Raw genomic sequence first — 22,170 nt, 5'->3', positions numbered from 1 at the left:
TACGTAAAATAAACTTCTATACAACTAAAACTTGCGCTGTCGTAACTCTATTATAACATGTGTGTTGCTTGGGAAGCTCTTTATCTCAAACCTGATATGTGAGAATGGTTCGAACGTTCGACAAAATTATAGCACTGTTCCACTACTTATACTTACTTCATATAGATGTACATAATAAAATTGCTAGCAGGCAACACTGATCCAATGCCAGATAGGGAAGTCGAATTTTGAACATGCGTTAGTGTAATACAAGTTCTAATTACACTAAAACCCTAATTTACGCTTACTTTTTTGAGCTAAACTCAATTTACACCCACCCTCCATTTACGCTAAATGGGATTCTAGGTATTGGAAAACAACTTACATGTGAAATCATGGGAATTTGAAGTTGTTTTTCTTTTTCGAGTTGTCCGTCTTAAGGAGTACTTTCGCCAGCTATGCTGCAAAATATTGTGGTTCTCAATATTGGGTGACGGGCCACATCCAAGTAACAATTCCATCACTGATTGGTTTTATTTGATTTTTATTAGGATTTTATTACAGCAATAAGTAAAATTCACAGTTTTATGACTACTTTTATGAAAACCTTTGATGAAATGATTTATAGTATACTTGAAGATAAGGCCATATTTTAAGAGTAAACAAAACTCTCCGATATGTAAACTTTCTGACATTCATTATTACCACAATAAAACTGTTCCAACTGTCAACAGATGGCGATCCGTTCGATTAGTAACGACATCTGTTGGTGGGAAAGCAGAAACTACGACACTGCTAGGTTAATTGTGGTCATCATAGAAGTAAACTTGCTTTCGATTTATTTTCGCTAATTATGGTCGTCGCCATATTGAAGAATTAGCAGACGTGAATGGAAAATAGTTAATTTTGTTCAAATAAGCAATTATCAATTCATTGCTCTACCGTCATTTCCATAACATGCTCACATAAATATTAGGGTGGTCAAATAATGAACTATACTTAAACGGGTTTAGTATTATGACTTTAGTATTAGTAGATGAAATAGGAAAAATACAAAAAAGCACGTTTTCCCATACGAATTTCCATACAAATTTCAATCGCGATGCGCAAAACGTAGGCGTAACCGATCCCTCTCAAATTTTGGCCAGTTGTTAAGGACCCCAAATGGAGTCGAAAAAACCTTGATCTGACAAAAATGTTCCGATGGCCCACCCTAATAAATATACTTTCCCAGCTGAATTTTTTTTTTTTTATGATTCGAGAAAGTTTTACTAAATTAACTAATTGATTTATTTCATTCCAAGATGATAATATTCACCAATTTCGAAGCGCTTTAATTTTATGATTCTGCAGCCCCAATATTCACGGTAAAATTGAATGCGCATAAGCCTACCAACACAGTAACTACTAAAATATTACTTTGAAATGATCTCTTTCTACTTACGAATGATGTATCCTCCTGAACTTTACGTGCCATCGAAGAAGCTTCTCTGCATTTTGAGCTGTCATAGTTTTTGTTGAAAAAAAAACGACAATCATCATAACTTTTTTTCCAGAATGGAAAATTTTTCAACTAGGTTTTAAAACAGTTTTATTGCTACTCTTGTTGTGGTTTGCAAAACCTCTCCGAGACTGGTCCACTTAGCCTGAAGATGCTCTTAAAGAGGTTATCAAGAGGTTTTGATGTATAAATCATTTTAATTGTAAGTTTTATAAAATTGGTCATGAAGATCTCTTAAAGAGCCGAACAAAACTTAAAATGTTACTTGGGCGTAAACTTCTCAAGAACCAAACGTTCTAAGTGAGGGTTATATGTTTTTCGAATTCTTCGTCTCAAGGAGCATGTGTAAATATTGTATGTATTATAATTCAGTGATGTTACCCACCTCAGTGATTCCCATGTTAGGGCCACGGGCCATGGTAATTTCTCCAGAACCGAAAGTGCGATAAAACGGTTTTCAGATTATGCATCTCAAGAAGCATTTATTGCAATATATAGTAGCGTTGCAAATCTCAGTGGTTCCCAAGCTGTGGTTAAGGGTCATGTTAATTTCGCAAGAACCGAAAGCCCTAGAAAAAGGCGCGAACGTTTCAGGATTCTGCGTCTCAAAGAGCAATTATTACAATATAGTAGTCTTGTAAACCTCAGAGGTTTCCAATCTGGAGTCACGGGTCATGTAAATTTGTCAAGAATCTAAGGTGTGATAGGAAAGTGAAAAGAGTTTTTAGATTCTGCATCTCAAGGATCATTTATTACATTAAATTGGTATTGCAATGCCCATGGCTCCCAGGCTGCGGTCACGGGCCAATAAACCCAAGTAACCAGTAAGCATTTAAAATAGCATTCTTTCAGCATTATAGTAGCCTTTACGACAAGGCGTTTAATGCTAATTAGCCGTATATGCGCCTATAGTGCTACCTCACTGCAGGTTTTGGCAAAATAACGGGCTGTCTTAGTGCTATCCCTTCAGGAACGTCGTGACGAAATGTCAAAGAAGCGTAACGCCTCGTCGAGCAAAAAAAAAACAAAAATAGATTGACGTCTGCTTCTCGTTCTCTCAGCCTGCTTTCCCGCTTCATCGTCCTTCCATATTCCAGCCGGTGCTAGGTGGTACTTTTTTGCTGATTTTTGTAGTGATGTAGGTTTGAACTTACGATCCGGAGATTGATTAATCATATCTGCTTCGGATTCTGTTGCTCCTGATCCACGATGCTAAAGCTGTCCCGGTGGCGTGCGTTGATTTAATCGCCAATATAAAGAATGATTCGATAACAGCTTCAGATTCAACATCCAAAACTTGTTTTCATTGAGATATTTCATTGTGGTAGAGTATTACGATCCCTTCTTTTAAATATCTGTGGAATATGATTGTTTCTTCCCTCTTTCAAACAATCCTATGATCCACCGAAGCATCCACCTGTTCGGCACATATTTTCCGACGAAATGATAAATAATTGGTGATTTTTTGATGAACAAGTTCCCAATCCAATCCAGCTGCAGTAATGTTTTCTTTAGTGCTTTTGGGTGAGTAGGGGAAAATGAAGATACAAAAAAGATGCACAAATTTGTAAACAGAAGCATAGGCTCTGTAAGAGAGAGACAAAATGTGTTGCCAAATGCGTAACATATCTCCCAACCTTTTTGCTCCTAGCATTTAAAGAGCAGTTGAAACGCATTCTGTATGCTCCCAAGTGAAACCACTTCAAGCAGTTGAAATGCTAATTAACAGCCGAAAGCTTTTGAGCAGCACAGCTTATGCTAACTCAAGGCAGCTATGCATTCGAACTGCTTATGTAGGGCAGCAAGCAGTTTAAATGCGTAATACGGGCTGATACACGGCTTATTCAAATGCTTAGTGGTTACCTGGGTAGTCTTAGTTAAGTTAAGGAGAGTCCCAGGGGTTTTTTTTTATTCTACAATTACTTAACCTAATTTACAGCTCTTTCGTCCGCTAGGGCACTGCGTGAGCGATTCCAATTGTCACTTACTCTTTGTACAGCGCCTAAATGTATTATATTCTTATTCTATTATATCGAACTGGTTGCCTTTGTGCTGCTGTCACTTTCTACCCTGTCCATGGTAGAATGATGAGCACGAGGATGTTGATGTGTGGCTCTTGTTCCTTTTCCAGTCCGATTGGGAGTCCATTATGAGTTGCCGTTAGCCGATATTCAGGTTTCCGGGTTCGTTGGAGCATATGCTCTGAAGAGGGTCTGGGGCCAGCCGCTCTCGGGGGAAGAGCAACTGACACAAAATTGCAGGTGCCGGGGCTGGGATCGAACCCATGACCATTCACTTTTGAAGTGACCGTGTAGCCACTACGCTACGGGAACCGGCTGCTCCAGGGGGTTTATGAGGCTTGAAACTCCATGTTTCAAAGCTTTTGAGGGAAGGCCTCAGTAAAGTTTGTAGGAAATTTTCGGGGACCTTAGAGGGTTTTCTGAGGCGTTTCAGGAGGCTTCAGGATCAGGAGGCTTCAGTAAAGTTTATAAGAGAAGTCAACGGACAATTCAGGGGTCCGGGATCTGAGGGCTTTCAAGGTGTTCCAAGGCATTTTAAGGTGTAATCATGGGCACCCTTGAAATCTCCTGAAACATATCGCAATAACACGAAACACTTGGTGGATTTGGTAGAGCTAGAGTCTACGGAGAGTTTCCAGGCTATTCGTGAGATTTCGGAGGCTTTGAAGGGGACTCCGGGAGCTTCAATGGATTTTAAGCGGAGTCGAGGGGTTTCAATGTGATTTTGTAACTATTTCGAGAGGGTGCAGCGGTCTGCAAGGGACTCCAGTACAGTTAATAAGAAATCTACGTTGGTTTCAGGGGGTTTTCTGAGGTGTATCACATTTTTGAGAATCCTGAATAGGTTCTCATTAATGCTTTCTGCAGATTTTGTAGTTTTCCTCGGTATGTATTTGGGTGTACATTATGATACCTATTTAAAAACACATACATAACACATAGTACATAACACTAGTTTACAAAATAAAACGAAAGTCGTGAACTTGTGTCAAAGACCAAATTTTTTGAAGTACAATTTAGCACTGATTTCTAAACCGTGCTTCAAAAAATTTTAAATAGAGCAGTTTTTGAGTTTTAGCTTAATATCGAGTTTTACAGCTTTTAAAAATATGTTTTTTTTTGTTTTTTTTTGTGTATTTTAACTAGTTGCTAATTCTACACTCATTTAAAAATATGGAATTTACTCAAATTCAAACATCTTGCGTTGTTTACAACCAATTTCAAATCTTTTTCCATAAATTGAAAGCTGAATACAATACCATTCGATCATCTGAATGCAGGTTTTGCGTCAGATTGATGAAATTCAAGATATTCACGAGTTGTTGGGGCGATCTCCTTAAATTTTAGCTAAATTTCCAAAAATATATGAAGAAATGTATTTTTTTTTTTTCAATAAGAAAATAACAATTTAAAAATTCTTTCTAAACGTTTATTTGGCATATCATATGTAGGCGAGTTACAGTAAAAAATTCAGCTCAATCGGAGCATTGATTACGGAGAACTAGATGCGTGAAGTGAGTGACTTTGCTTAAAAATAGAACAAAAATCGATTTTAAATCATGAACCTTGTATGGGAAATCGAAAAAATTTCCGCTCTTCTGTAATTTTTTTTCCTTCGCGTTTTTTGAACTCAGGGCATGATTCTACACAAAAAATGATCATCAGCTTACCGAATTCAAAAATGCTGTAAATTAGTGTAATTCATCTCAACAAAAATTCCTTCAACAAACCTCTACTGAAATTGAAGACTATTTGGAAATCCCAACATTAATAACTACTACAAATACGAGATACAAATTTAGCATTATTCTATTCTTCTAAGAGCAGTGTTGCCAGCTATTTAAATATACTGCACTATTTAACATTCGTATTTTCTGTGCTTGAAAAGGTCCGAGAATTTGGTTTGATTTCATTCTATTTCCTCACTGTTACCGAGAGTCCTTAACTCAAGTGGCGTTTTAAGGCGGTCACCCCCCGCAAAGCAAATTGAGACGACCTATATTAAGAAATTCAGAGGTCTTCTTATACAAAATGTGGACCAAATGGGAAAGCCAAATACATTTTTTTTCAGTCGTAAGCCCAGGGAAGTAAAAAAAATCATTTTGGAAAAATTGAGAACCGTATTGGGAATCGAATCCAGAAACCTTCAGCATACTCCTGTTGTACAGCTTAAAATTAGCTTGAGCTTTTAAATAATTTGCATCAACCAGTCAAACATGAATGATGACTAACGTCAACAAAGTATACAAGCAAAATCTATCTCTCCTGCCTCCTGCTGACTGAACGGGAGATTATGCCAAGGATTAACTGTAACAAAAAAAAACGGAAAATCTAAAACTGCCTCCAACTGTGACTTCCTGTGTATAGCTTCTCCGCCTCACTTGATAAACTCGATCAGAAAACGAGTACGTTGCGGGAGGAGAAACTTCTGCTTCACGTCTCTGAACACAACTTGTATAGGCGCCGACAGAGATCTCCATGGCATCAATACAGAATCCAAACTTTGTCAAAGAGACAGCAGCAAGCCATAAATCAGCCGCGTCTGTTTGTCCAACCAGGACAGAGCAAAAATCTATTTTCCCCATTTCACAACCATTAATTTTCCACTGGCCGTTTTCCTGCTGTTTGTTGGTTGCCGGCTGCGCTGCTACTCCCGGGAAGTAGGCACAGTAGGCGGAGATTATCTTGGTTATTGTTCCATCGTCGTCGCGGGGAGCAAAGTAGGCTTCAAATTTGATTCATCCTTTTTTCTTGTTGCTGCTGTGATGAGAGGATTTAATTTTCGGCTAATTTTAGATGGATGTCGGGTTGGGAAGCTTGTTTTCAAGCTTTCTCAAGTAGGAAGGTGGAAAACAACAGTTTTAAGCCGGAAAATGGGTTCGTTCAAAGGAATTAATGAAATGAAATTCATGTGAAAAAAAATAGGATAATTTCAAATCACCATATGGTTTTAAAGAAGTCGATGGTTATAAAACATCATATCAATCATATTTTGATTATTTTTTTCTTTGTGTAGAAGTAGGCGGGGCATTATGGACACTCTAAGGTTTTTGCCAATTTAACCTGGCAAGATGTCGTAAAAGTTAACTTTTTTGATACTTTGAAAGCGTATACAGCAGCTACTTCAAAAAACGTTTCAAAAAATGACAACTTTTCACGGCCGCCGTCAGGGAGGCGGGGCAGAATGGACACCACAAGAATTTTGTGAGTTTTGTACATGTTTTTTACATCAATAAATGTTTTCTGTAGCAAACAACTTCTTCCGATGAATAATACACAAAACTAGGTAAATTATGTTCAGGTAATTTCAATTCGGACTGTTTTGAATAAAGTTGAGTTTTTGTCCGCATGTACAGTCGGCCGTCCCTATTTTTGCAAAATTTGGAAATGTTAAAAGTTCAATATTGTAAAACGATCGTTTTAGCTAAAAAAAGCATCATGCCAAAATTTGAAGGCTAAGTGGTCCCCTACGGGGCATTATGTTCTCAAAAATGGTATGAGGTCAAAAAAATCATGAAACTTTTTCAACGAAAAAAGTACACTATTTAACTAAAATCGGTGATTTTAGGACTCTGAAGGGCCAAAAATGTACAGCTGTGTGTAAAACAATAGTTTTTCACTGTTGACGTTTTTTATCGAATTTGTTTCGTCCTATGTCTATTACAGCAAACATTCGATCAAAAACATACTTAATTCGAAGAATTTTGTTTGTTTGTGATTTAGATTGTGTTTTTCCCTTACCGTTCCTTAGTTTCCATTCTGCCCCGATTAGAGGAGAAATTTTCAAACTAGTACTAGTACTAGTGATATCAAAAATGTGTAAATATTAACAGGTCGAGGATGTAAATACAGCTAAACTTATCAAGTATGCTATAGAGATTTCAATTTTTTCGATTTGCAATTAATTTGTCAAATACCCTTATTTTAGATGGCGCGAAACTTATAATTTCCATGTACAAAAAACGGAGGACGCATCTTTTTTGTGTTGTTCTGTAAAGTCAAATCAAATTTTAATTTGGAATGTTTCTCTGCTGAAACTACATAGTAGGTAAATGAAGTATATGCTCCCTGCATTGAGAGTACAAAAGAGTTCGAATATATGAAAATATTGAAGGTGTCCATTCTACCCCATGTGTCCATACTGCCCCGCCTACCCCTAACTTACTAATTGAGGCAATACCTATCTATTTCTAATCAAATGTTTGTTTGAAAGATAACACTAGTTTACAGCATTTTTGAACTCGGTAAGCTGATGATTATTTTTGGTGTAGAATCATGCCCTGAGTTCGAAAACGCGAAAGAAAAAAATTACAGTAGAGCGATTTTTTTTCGACTTTCCATACAAGGTTGATGATTTGAAATCGATTTTTGTTCTATTTTTAAGCAAAGTCGCTCACTTCAAACATCTCATTCTCCGTAATCAATGCTTCGATTGAGCTGAATTTTTTACTGTAACTCGCCTACATATGATATGTCAAATAAACGTCGAGAGAGAATTTTTAAGTTAGTTTTTTCTTATTGAAAAAAGTACATTTCTTCAAAAAATTTTGGGAATTTTGCTAAAATTTAAGGAGATCGTCTCTAAAACTCGCCAATATCTTGAATTTCATCAATCTGACGCAAAACCTGTATTCGGATGATCGAATGGTATTGTATTCAGCTTTTAATTTATGGAAAAAGATTTAAAATTTGTTGAACAAAACGCAATATATTTGAATTTTAGTAAATTATACATTTTGAAAAGTTGCAAAACTTGATATTGAGCTAAAACCCAAAAACTGCTCTACTTAAAATTTTTTGAAGGTCGGTTTTGAAATCAGCACTAAATTGTGCTTTAAAAATTTTGGTCGTTGACAGAAGTTCACGACTTTCGTTTTATTTTGTAAACTTGTGTAATCAGCATTTTTAGAAGATATTCTGAAATGTCAATAGGGGTTTAAAGTAATGATCATAGAAATATGTCTGGTGATGATCAATTTTTTATTTTTGTTTCATTTAGTTTGATCAGAAATAAATTGAGCTGGTTTGATATTTAGAAACATTTAAAATTTTATCACAATATTTGACTTATGACTGTAATTCAATCATAACATTTCGTTAATCCTTTCTAATGGAAACATTTCAGCTGTTTTTGTTTTATATAGCTGACGAAAATCAAAACTGCTGGTCTCTATATTCCATTACGAAGAAAACTTTTGGAAACTGAAAGTGTAGGAGAACTATGTATCAACTTTGATGGTTTTACGTAACAGAACTATGAACCTGTCACGGTCGCCATATAGTAGGTCGAAGACTCCGAGTGCTTGCAATCCTCGAGCATGGTCCATATCTCGTGTCCGTAGAGAACCACCGGTCTTATTGGCGTTTTGTACATGGTGCATTTGATGCGTTGGAGAATCGTTTTAGACCGCAGTTTCTTCTGGAGCCCGTAGTAGGCTCGACTTCCGCTAATGATGCGCCTCCGAATTTCACGGCCCACGTTATTGTCAGCCGTCAGTAAGGATCCGTGGGAGACGAATTCCTCCACCACCTCACGGATACTACCCAGACGGATTCGGTCGTTTTCGGCTCCGCCTACCAGCGCGTACTTTGTTTTTTAGGCTTTCACCACCAGTCCGACCTTTGCTGCTTCGCGTTGCAGGTGGGTGTACAGCTCTGCCACCGTTCCAAATGTTCTGGCGATAATGTCCATGTCGTTCACAAAGCACACAAATTGACCGGATTTTGTGAAAATCGTTTCCCGGCTCGTCGCATAACACCTTCCAGAGCGATGTTGAAGAGTAGGCATGAGACTCCATCACCTTGTCGCAGTCCCCGGCGAGATTCGAATGAACTGGAGAGTTCACCCGAAACCCTTACGCAGTTTTACACACCGTCCATCGTCGCTTTAAACAGTCTATAGTCAGCTTCCCAGGAAAGCCGTTTTCGTCCATGATTCTCCATAGCTCTGCGCGGTCGACACTGTCGTATGCCGTTTTGAAGTCGATGAACAGGTGATGCGTTGGGACCTGGTATTCACGGCATTTCTGGAGGATTTGCCGTACGGTAAAGATCTGGTCCGTTGTCGACCGGCCGTCGATGACGCCGGCTTGATAACTTCCCACGAACTCATTCATTTTAGGTGACAGACGACGGAAGATGATCTGGGATAGCACTTTGTAGGCAGCATTCAAAATAGTGATCGCCCTGAACTTCTCACATTCCAAATGGCCGCCTTTCTTGTGAATGGAGCGGATTACCCCTTCCTTCCACTCCTCCGGTAGCTTTTCGGTTTCCCAGATCCTGACTATCAGCCGATGCAGACAGGTGGCCAACTTTTCTGGGCCAATCTTTATGAGTTCAGCTGCGATACCATCCTTACCGGCTGCTTTGTTGGTTTTGAGCTGGTGAATGGCATCCTTAACTTCCCTCAGCGTGAGAGTTGGTTCATTTCCGTCCTCTGCTGCACTGGCATCGTCGTTTCCTCCGTTGCCGTGGTCTCCCGTGCTTACGTTCTCCACACCATTCAGGTGCTGATCGAAGTGCTGCTTTCACATTTCGATCACCTCACGTCCGTCCATTAAGAGACCTCCGTCTTTATCCCTGCATATTTCGGCTCGCAGCACGAAGCCGTTGCGGGATGCGTTGAGCTTCTGGTAGAACTTCCGTGTTTCTTGGGAACAGCACAGCAGCTCCATTTCTTCGCACACCGCTGCTTCCAGGCGGCGCTTTTTCTCCCCAAAGAGGTGGATCTGCTTCTGTCTGTAACGTCCCACGTTCTGTCGGGTCCCTTTGCTGCAGCATTACCGCCTTCGCTGCGTTCTTCTCCAAAACCATTCGGCACTCTTCGTTGAACCATTTGTTCCATAGATTCCGTTTCACGTACCCAACGGTGCTCTCAGCCGCGTCGTTGATGGATGCTTTCACTGCACTCCAGCAGTCCTCTAGAGGGGTCTCATCGAGCTCACCCCCGTTTGGCAATGCGGCCTCGAGATTCTGCGCGTATGCTGAGGCGACATCCGGTTGTTTCAGTCGCTCTAGGTTGTACCGTGGCGGTCGCCGGTACCGTACATTGTTGATGACGGAGAGTTTTGGGCGCAGTTTAACCATCACCAGATAGTGGTCGGAGTCGTTGTTGGCGCCACGATAGGTCCTGACGTCTATAATGTCGGAGATGTGCCGTCCGTCAATCAGAACGTGGCCGATTTGAGATTCCGTCTGCTGTGGTGATCTCCAGGTGTAACGATTAGGGAGGCTGTGTTGGAAAAAGGTGCTCCGTATGGCCATATTTTTGGAGGCGACAAAATCAATGAGTCGTAGGCCGTTTTCGTTCGTCTGCTGGTGGGCGCTGAACTTTCCAGTCGTCGATCTGAATTCCTCCTCCTGGCCTACCTGAGCGTTTAAATCTCCTATGCTGACCTTGACGTCGTGGCTTGGGCAGCACGTTTATTATGCTGAAGTTGAAGTATCGGCCCTTGATCCTCAACCTGCACATTCTTTCGTCGATCGGCCACCAACCGATCACGTGCCTCTGCATATCACCCATCACGATGAAAGCTGTTCCCAGATCGCGTGTGTTGCCGCCGCTCTGGTAGATGGTATGATTACCTCTAAACATTCGCACCATGGATCCTGTCCAACACACCTCCTGCAGCGCTACGATGCCGAACCCGCTGTCCTTCAGTTGATCGGCGAGTATGCGGGTGCTCCCAATGAAGCTGAGAGATCGGCAGTTGCACGTACCGAGTTTCCAATCGCAAGTCCTTTTTGTTCGCTGGGGTCGTTGTCGTTGGTCTCGGTTTGTATTATTATGTTACTGATTCTTCGTTACAATGAGTTTTTACGGCTGGCTCGTAGGGCCTGACTCCAACCCCCTACTTTCCGGAGGACCATAGTGCACAGTTGAGCTTAGAGTCCTTCCCTGGCACTCGGACGTAGATCAGCCGCCCCTAACATGGGGATCAGACGCTGTTGTGAGTCGCTCCTCCTGGAGAACAGACGCTCAGGTTTGTTGAAGCAAACCCCTCCCCCCTTCCCTGTCAGCATACGACCAAAGTTCACACCGGGGTTGGTTACCCGAACTTCCCTAAGGTTGCTCGTAGTTTCCGGCCAGTACCACAAGAAGGTAGGGATAGAAGTTGCTGGGCAGAGGCTAGTGGATCACAATGCGATCTGAATTGCGCAGCATACCCAGCCTTTACCGTGTTTCACTCAAAAATCGTTGCATTTGTACATCATTGCGTTGGTGAATCGTTGAACCGTTGCATTGGTGCATTGATACATTGGTACATAACTGCTTAAAGCAGTCTGCTTTGTTGTATTGGTACATCGTGCATTGTAGCATCGCTGTATCGTTGCATTGGCGCTGTATCACTACATTCGCGCATCGTTGCGTTGGTGCATTGCTGCATTTTTGTATTGGTTGCATAGGATTGGTGAAGCAATGTATTGCTGCATCAATCCTGTACAATGTTCCAGAATTTTCTGCCAGGCCATGGATTAGAACCCCACAACAGCTATTCATGAACCAATCCCAAGTAACACACAAAACATCTTTTGAAATAGCATTTCAAAAAAATGTATTGACACATTCTACCGTGACGTTACAACGTTTTGACGCATTCGTAGTCAGATTTTCCTCTATAACTTATGAAAACGAGAGTAAACCGCAAAATATTTTTTCATATTCGGATTCCTTGTAAAATTTCTGATATATTTGACCTATTGAACATTTAGTTTTCATTAGAAAAACGTGTTGAAAATTCGTATTTGTAGCGTGACGTTACAACGCGCTAGAATCCGACCCTCTCTAACGCGCTACCAACATTTAAAAAAATCTGCTCGGATTTTTATGATATTCTGAATTGTTTTTCCACCATTGAAATTTATTGGTTTGTTCTTCAATTCAATGGAATAAAACATTTAAATTTCGAATTTGTTTTTGAATAATCGACTTTTACATTTCGTGACGTTACAACGCCCGTTCAGTTTCAAACAGGGTTCTGCTCGCGTTGTAACGTCACGAAAATGCACATCATGTTAGAATCAGAATAATCAGCCAAATTTACCCGAATTTGTGAATATATCATTGCATTATCTTCACTGCTTCAAGGGGAACTTTATTCTGTTGAAAAACCGTTTTGTGATAAATGGCTCGGAGGGCCAAGTTATTGCTATCAATAGTATGAATACTTCTTCATGAAGGTTAATGACACCGGCACCCATCTTTGGTTTAGTATCACCCATATTCTTCTAGTTTTGTTCCAAAGACTAGCGCGCTGAGATCCATTATTTTGCACCGCCAGATATTTAAATTTTTCAGCATATAACTCATCACGCCGTCGAGATAAGGCACATTCTACCGTGACGTTACAACGTTTCTACGCATTCGTAGTCAGATTTTCCACTATAATTCATAAAAACGACTGTAAACCTCAAAATATTTTATTATATTCAGATTCCTTGTAAAGTTTGCGATATGTTTGACCTGTTTAACATTTAGTTTTCAATAGAAAAACTTGTTTAAAATGCGTATTTGTAGCGTGATGTTACAACGCGCTAGAATCCGACCCCCTCTACCGCGCAACCAACATCTTGAAAAATTTGCTCGGATTTTTATTTTAAACTGAAAATTTCTCCCACCATTGAAATTTATTGATTTGTTCTTCAATGCAGTGAAATAAAACATATACATTTCGGATTCATTTTTGGATAATCGACTTTCACATTTCGTGACGTTTCAACGCCCGTTCAGTTTCAAACAGGGTACTGCTCGCGTTGTAACGTCACGAAAATACACTTCAGTTTTGAATCAGAATAATCAGACAAAATTGCCCGAATTTATGAATATATTATTGCATTATTTTTACTGCTCAAAGAGCAACTTTATTCTTTTGAAAATTCGTTTTGTGATAAATGGCTTGGAGGGCCAAGTTATTGCTATCAGCAGTATGAAAACTCATTCATGAAGGTTAATGGTACCCATCTTTGGCCTAGTACCACCCATATTCATCTAATATTGTCCCAAAGACTAAACCGTTGATATTCATTAGTTCGCACCACCAGATATTTAGATTTTGCAGCATAAAACTTATCACGCCGTCGAATTAAACATTTTTGCAATAATTTATGCAATGTCATTGATTCAATTTAAAAGGCTTTAAGATGTGCGAGCAGTTATCGAACCAAAGACATACCTGACGATCTGCATACCACTTAGGGGCATCAATTTCCGTGATTTCAGAGACAAATAGACCTAATTCTGACAAAAAATTCATCCTATATATGTCAGAGTCATAATTACTTAGAGAGTTAGTGTCTTTGGCAAAGTTGTTTGATAAGTAAAAAACTTACAGCTGATTTACTATTGGATGTGAGATTCAGACACACTGAGCGACGCTTATTAAAAGTTTACAATAGTTTAGAATTTCTCAAAAAGTTTTCAACAAATTTTGATTAGTTGAGAAACTATTTTTTGGCAAAATCTTTGGGCACTTTATAAGAAGTTACAACATGTTGAATATTTTTTTAAAAAATATATAAAGTGCATTATTTTTCAAAATTTCAACTACCACTAGTCAGTTAGAAACTGGAACCAAACGGCTTTTAAACTGAAAATTCTTGTCAAACAACTTTTCCAAAGACATCAACATTCTAAAGTCTAAAGTCTAAGTTATTAGAGTCCCGAGATATATGAGTTTTAATTTCGTAGGTGTTACGTCTGTTTGTCGGGGATTCTTGTTACATCAAAAATAGATGTAACACTGACGTAATATCCATCCCATATATTTCAAGATCCTAACTATTTAGACAGTTGGTGTCCTCGACAAAATTGTTTTGTTGGTCAAGAACTTTCAATTGATGGGCCGTATGATTTCAAATCCTTCCACTAGGAGGCACTAGAGGGCATAAACATTTTTAGTTTTACTTATCTCAGGATCGTGATTAATTGGAAAGATGGTTGCTTCATTAAAGTTGTTTGGTAGATCACTAGACTTTCAGTTTGGTAGACGTATGGTATTAATTTCTGCCACACAGTGGTGGTATGTAGTTGCAAATTTTCAAAAGCATGCCAATTTTATTAATTACCCAAAACACATTCAACAAGCCGTAACTTTTTATAAAATATATCAAAAATTCTCAAATTTTGACTGATAGTTCCTCAACTTGTTATCTGTAATTTCTACAATTTTGGACTTGATTGATTAGCTCTACACAAAGATGGAGCGTTTCAAGCAGAATCATATTTTTGACTGTGTTCTATTAACTATCTAAGGAATAAGTGAATCAAATTAAATTAAATTTTGAGAGTTAAGAATGATATATTGATCTTTGATTACAATTTGATTTGAATACAATATGTCCAAAGTGAAAAAAGTTACAGCTTGTAGAATACTTTTCAAGAAATTCTAATCCCTTGCCTGCTTTTGCAAAATGGAAACTAACGTCTTCTAGTGGCAAAATCTCGCATCTAATGGTAAATCAACTGCAAGTCCTACCAAACAACTTTGCCGAAGAAATCGTATTTCTATGTAAAAGGGATCCTGAGATGTATGAAATTTAAAATTTGTAAGTTCTCTAGCACCGCCTGTAGGTGGAACTTTAAATCAAACTATCCATCAACTGTAAGTCTTTGACCAACTTAATAACTTTGTAATTTCGCCAGTGTTTCGTCCGTTGGCCATTCGTATCACAGAAATTTTCGGTTTGAGTGGTATTAGATTACGATTAAAAATTTTTACAATTTCACAGTACAATTACATCGTAGATTTTGGCCTAACACCATCACCCCCGTCCTTTAAAAATCTACGTAGTTTATTAACCGGCAATGGTACTCAATTTATAAACGATATCTCGAAAAAGAGCTCATACACAACGAGAACGAAACTATTTTGAATATAGAACTACGTTTGTCTAATTCAAACGCCGTCCAATCCAGAAAGATTTGGTCTTTTCCACAGAATGTTTTTTCGTGACGTTACAACGCAAACTTCAACCAGGTGAAACTCAGGCTTCCAAGAACCGATTTTCTTTTTTTTAGTCTCATTTGAAAGATCTTTTCGAGTACAAAGAGCATACAAAATTTCATATTTGTAACGTTTTCCGTATTTGAATAAAATTTAAAAATGTTGATTTTTCGTGACGTTACAACGCAATAAAAACCCATACTATGATCAGCCATATTTCAGAGTTGTAAAGTCTTCCGATTAAAAATCTTTTTATGCTAAATAATCTACGTACATTAATCTACAAATGATGGAAGACTTTTGAAAAATCAGTGTGTTGGTGTTTAAAATACTATAGTTTGGGTGAAAAGTGTGCCTAAAAGACTTAAAATCACGATTTTGATGTTAATTTTAATCGTCGTTCAATTTATATTTATTGTCACACTAATATCATGTCAAATACATTTTTGGGTGACAAAAGTAATGTAGAATGTGATAAAAATGTCAAATATGCCATAACTCAACTTTGAAAAATTGGTATTGATGATACGGGGCCCGTAGAATGTGTCATTATATATGGATTATAAATGGAATTTGTAACATCTTTAGTTGAAATCATGTTCTTACGATGTATTGCTATAACAAGATGATAAATAATGTCATCAACATTTTTGGAAGTTGGTTCTACGTCTAAAATACCTGACCTATACAAGTTCAGACACTTACAATTTTTCGTTGTAATGACATGCTATGTGAAACATCATCAGAACATAATTTTTAGCAGACAGTTCGAGCATGTTAGAATTACGTCGAAAGTACGTTGAAGATACTAGTATTTGCATTTCTTGAATGGAGATGTTTCATGACACATCATCAATATTTCATCGCAACGGAATTTAAATTTATTGCCGCCAAATGTCCATACGCTTTTTCTAGTCCAATATTGACAGCTAATAATATATTTATATCATTTTTGGAACGCGGTTACTGAGGAAATTAAGCATAACCGTAGACGAATTTTGTGGCCAGGGAAGTTGTTGCTATGTGCATTGTGGTATATAATCGGTGACGGGAAATCAATCAAACTGCTTTGAGTGCATAATAATCAGCATCCTTATTACTCGAGGCTGTTTATTTGAATGAAATCATGTACTTACTTGGAAAATATGCTCGTTTCTGCTCACAGATCCAACGAAAAACGCGAAAATGCCCTAAAAACTGAATTCCCAAGAGTGTTAATTGGTATGTTTGTTTTGATTTTACTACCTGTAAGTCTTGTTATATTATTGTCGAAAATACGTAAACATCTCCAACTTTAAAACTTCTTCGGCTTGTTGTTCAAAATACATCAAATTAATGTTATTTCAAAGTAATTTGACGGCGAATAAAGTAATATGTTATAAAGATGTTTGATAGATGTAGTTTGTACGTATTACAGACATATCACTCTCTATTAGGCAAGTTATGATCAATACAAATTAAAATTACAGTGTCTACTAAAAAAAACACATCGTTCTAGGTGGAAATGATAAAGATGTTTGCTTGTTTAATTGTTGGAAGGATAAACTTTGGTAATTATTGGTATGCTTTACAATAAAAAAACTATAACATAATAAATAAAAGTTTTGAAAATGTTTTAAATTGCGCATTTTTTTGACGTCACTGTATTGCATTGCCACCATGTTGCCTTCAAGTAAACTCGATTGTAAAGTATTCCCAGAGTACAGAAAACTTTCTAAATATTTGCATTTTCAATATCAGATTTAAAGCGCATAAATTTATGGCCCATGAAAACGTTTATTGCACCATAAATCTGTGTCCGCACAATAGATCTGGTCATGCTACTGGACAATGACAACATGATTATTTTATATCTCAAAGTTATTAGGAAGCGGCAAAATTATGTTTAGCCATCATCGATTCGTAAGGAAGGAGCTGAAAGCAGAAAGTTTTTTATTAAAGCTGTCAAATTTGATCGAGTTGTTCGCATTTGGTAATAATTTATTTCCTGCTAACATGATCACAACACGAAGGTTCTGTCGACGTTGTTGGATAGTTCTGAAATACTTAATATCATGTTCTGACGATGTATCGAAAAACATCTTCTGTAACATCAAAGATGTTGTATAATCCGCCATTTTTTGCGCTTTTTCGGTGATATAAGTGTACGAATTTCAGTTTTTCATATTCTTGACCTAACATGAGTATTTGTATGAAACGTGTATTTTATACATTTATATAACATAATGTGTTACTTGGGAAGGTTGAAAACATAATAGTATACCTTCTGGCGCTTCTCAACGAGACGCCCAAAGCTGAGGGAAATGTTCCATACATAGTTTAATGCAAAAGCTTATAGGGTACCTGTACCAATTATGGCACTACCTAAGGAAAACTATTCGTACAAAAATAACGAGAACATCGATGAATGTCACCAATATGTTAAAAGATAGCTTAAAGCTGTAAAGTATGGAATACAGGAAAAATATAGAAACGGAGCCAAAACTACTTTTAGTATTTATTACAGCGTGTGCCAATGATAGGAACCCTGTACCAGTTATGCTTACATTTTCTAACTTCGGTTCCTTTTCGCACTATTTGCATGCATTCCTTATGGGATTAGCCATAATTGGTACACTATGGAGAAAAATGGTGCAAGGCAGCCGAAATTTTAAGGAAAACGATTTATTTCTAGCATAATTTGAGCAAAATGTGAAGTAGGGCAGTTCAGACTTTAAACATGTCAAAAATTCAAAGTTCCCATATGTTCATTACAATCCTTGGTGCAAAACTAGAGTTCTGTTAAATTTTCAGCCATTTCGGTGGTGATTTAATGGTGGCCCAAAAGCAAAATAGGTTTATATGGGAATTACTATGGAGAATTTTCGAAAAAGGTTCTCCTCGTTGTAGAGCTTTACCACATGGATAAAGACATAGGGTCAAAGCCGAATTGAATTCTTCAGACCTCAATGATGAATGTTGCCGAAGATCGGAACTCATTTTGACAATCGGATAAAAAGTTATTAAACAAATTCTCACTCGCATGTGCATCTTCATTCACGATTCCCTTCAAGGTGTGCAAGAAGGTAACACGCATACTATGATTGCGTGTCAAGCATGTCGATCGAGCTGTGGTCTTCTGTTCATGCATGCATGGATGAATATCGATTAATAACTTCTGTCTCGTGAGTCGAAACGAGTTGCGGTCTTCGGCAACATTCATCATTGAGGTCCGAAGAATTCAATTCGGCTTTGACCCTATGACTTTATCCATATGGTGAAGCTTTACAACGAGGGGAACCTTTTTCGAAAATTCTCCATAGTAATTCCCATATAAACCTATTTTGCTTTTGGGCCACCATTAAATCACCACCGAAATGGCTGAAAATTTAACAGGACTCTAGTTTTGCACCAAGGATTGTAATGAACATATGGGAGCTTTGAATTTTTGACATGTTTAAAGTTTGAACTGCCCTAATGTGAAGTTTAAAAGAGCGCAACCATCTTTTGTGAACGTGATCTGTTGATCACAATTTTTTTCTCGGTGATTTACATCGTTAAAGGGTGAAATTTTTGCCATTTTTGCCATTTTTGCCATTTTTACATATTTTTGCCTTTCTCGTACCTCAAAGTGTACTGAAAGGCTATATATGTTCACTCAAAAAAAAAAACGAATTTACGATAGAAGGCTCGGATGGTCAAGTCACATATACCAATCACGGAGATGAACCAGCCCCTGGCTGAAAATCTCGATAATAAAGATAATAATAATATACCAATCAACTCAGTTCGACGAATTGAGATGATGTATGTATGTGTGTATGTATGTATGTATGTCTGTGCGCAAAAAAGTTCACTCAGTTTTCGGATTATAGCTCGAATCGAACCGGAATTTTACCGCATTGTTTGCTATTCAAAATGGTTCAGATCGGTCAAGGCGTTCCGCAGTTATGGCCATTTCAGTGATCCGGACCAGTCCCGGTATGAACTGGCCGTATATAAAACTGAACCAAGCCCCATCATGCGACAGTCTGGGGCGATTTTTGTAACCTTTAACATGCGAAAATCAACACTGAAACCGGAAATTCCACGATGACGGTCTAAAATCCAAGATGGCGGCTCCAATTTCAAAATGGCGGCTGTATAATGGAGTTTTAAGCCCTAAAACCATACAATATGGTTATATTTGAGGAAGATGTCCGGAGTCCAAAAATGGCGACCAGAATATCCAAGATGGCGATCTTAAATCCAAGATGGCGACTCCAAATTCAAGATGGCGGCTGGTTAATGGTGTTTTGAATTCTAAAACCATGCAATATGGGTATAGTTTGTGTAGGGAGATGTCCGGAGTTCAAAAATGACGATTAGAATATCCAAGACGGCGATGTAAAATCCAAGATGGCTTCTGAAAATTCAAGATGGCGGCTGTTTGATGGAGGTTTAGGCCCTAAAACCATGTTATATGGGATTATTTGGTATAAGATACAAATGCAGGTTCAGACGCGTTGCCGGTTATTAAAATGAAACAGATAAATATTGTATACAACATTGAATTTCATTTCACGCCCATTCAAATTATATTTGAGTCTGATATATTGTAGACATGCAAATGTCCACATTAAGCAATACCTACACAGTGTCTCAGATCACTTTTAGAGTAACTAATATTGCATCCTTTGTTTTTTTGAAATAAATCGTTTATTTGATTTAGTAGGTCAATCAATTAAAAGTGTTTCTCAAAACTCTTACTATATTTACAAAAATAAAATGTAAAACGAGTTAAGCTGCTGAGTTTTTTATGTAGGAAGTTCATATAGTGATAAAACAACTGATTTCAGCATGATCTTTATGTAGACACATAATGTATTAGTTGATCTACTGTCCCACGGAAGGTAAGTCCTCATAGTTCTTTATTCCTAACAATTACTAATCGGCTTTCACTATTTTGCACATCAAAATTCCAACAACCAAAACATCCAACTTTACGAACATTCCGCCTCTTACTAATTGCGCGTTTTTTTCCCTTTTCCCGCCTCCCACGACAGTCTTGGACGTGGACGCTTTCGAACGGCTGCTCGGCCCCTGCATGGACATCATGAAGCGCAACATCGGCGACTACGAATCGCAACTGGTGAAGATCTTCGGCAGCAAGAACAACATCAGCGACATCCGATAAGTTGTTCCGGCGCCATCGCCATCACCACCAGCACCACCACCAACATGTGTAGCGCGTCTTCGATCACCATCAATGTAGCGAGGGTTTTGTGAGGAGGAAGAGGAGGGGCTGAGGTGCCGTTTCTTTCTTTCTAAAGTTCCCGCGGAATGGCCGGCGGCGTATGGCATCCGAGGTGGCGCCTTCGGGTAGACGATTTTTTACCATCTTACAACAGCAGCAGCAGCGTAGCCCGGAGGGGTTGGCGAGGGGTCCTCTGCGTGCGGGTAGTTTTGGCGGGAACAGAGGGGGAAAGAGAGGGCAATTCAGACGATTTTTCTATCGGAGATGATGATGGTGATTTTCTTGATTAGATCGAAAAATTTTCAGACGCAAGCGACATCAGTCAGCCATTGAAAAAAAATCTTCATTCATATAAAATATTGTTTTGTTTGTTTTTCGCATACATGTGTAATTCGTAGGGTAGTGTTTTTTAGGTTAGCCGAAGGCGCTTTGATAGCGAAATTTATGAGAACGGGACATTTGTAATGATTCAGCACGATGGATTAAAAGAAAGAGAGAAAAGATAAATTTTAGACGATTTGTGGACTCGGAACTACCAGTAGGTAATGGGCGAACGAGAGCGAGAGAGATAGTAAGAAAGAGAGAGAAAGAGGAACAAATTTGAGAAGAGTGAAATGATATATCACCACCGCCGCTGATTAGCATCAGATTTGAACACGTAAATGATATAAGTGGATTAAATGATTATTGAAAATCAAATATTTGACAAACACGGCAAATATGCAAGAATACCGCCAAAACGATTCATTTCAGTTGTAAATGTTTTGTAGGGTGGAAAAATTGCCAAATATGTGGAAAAAAATGAGAATTATCAAACATTTATAGGTGTGTGTTAAACCCAAGAAAAAAACTGATAACATCAATATCAAAATAACATCAAAGATTCTATTCTAATTTGATGGCGAAATAAACTGTGTATTAAACAGCATGATTGATAACAATAGATGGGAAACAATTGATCAAGAAGTATTCGTAAATAAAGCAAACTGCAACAGAAGCAAATTGTACTAAGTAACCACTGATGATAACACGGAAGTATATATTAAATAATAGATAATTGCTGGAAATACGCAAAGAAAGTAATAAACAAAATTTTAAATTATTTCTGTTAACTTATTATAACACGAGGCAAATATTGATAAACGAAAAAAAATACAAAAAAAAACAACTTAACTAGTGAAAATACTAAGAATTTAAGGTACAGTGTTTAACATTTAAGATAAAACAAAAAAATATCACTCTTTAATAATTAATGAATTGAAAAATAATTTTAAAAAATCAAGCAGAGATTTATTGTAAGGACCGTTAAGCAGAACATATATATATATTTAATAAGAAAACAAAAAAAAACTAGAGATCAGCTATAGATAAGCATATAGGAGAACAAAAATGATCACCCTTTTTGGTCGAACCATCAAGGCAGGAAAAACGCAGAGGAAGAAAAAACTGATAATTTTTAAGACTTTGAATCCGCTTCAAGAAGCGAAAGGAAATGTAGCAGCAAAAAAG

The 22,170-nt window shown here is 37.9% G+C and overlaps 1 protein-coding gene across 2 annotated transcripts in view; it reads left to right on the top strand.

The window, feature by feature from the left end:
* LOC109405137 (cAMP-dependent protein kinase type II regulatory subunit) overlaps positions 1–21,948 on the top strand; it is a 375,648-nt gene extending 353,700 nt beyond the window's left edge. For both annotated transcript variants that reach the window (XM_029879336.2, XM_029879339.2), the window contains one exon: positions 20,471–21,948. In XM_029879336.2, coding sequence (XP_029735196.1) covers positions 20,471–20,601 — 131 coding nt within the window. In that variant the 3' untranslated portion in view covers positions 20,602–21,948. The remainder of the gene's footprint in view (positions 1–20,470) is intronic.
* Positions 21,949–22,170: the final 222 nt, after the last annotated feature.

Source organism: Aedes albopictus, chromosome 2 (assembly GCF_035046485.1).
Source record: "Aedes albopictus strain Foshan chromosome 2, AalbF5, whole genome shotgun sequence".
NCBI lineage: Eukaryota > Metazoa > Arthropoda > Insecta > Diptera > Culicidae > Aedes > Aedes albopictus.
This window is presented reverse-complemented; position numbering and strand designations above follow the sequence as displayed.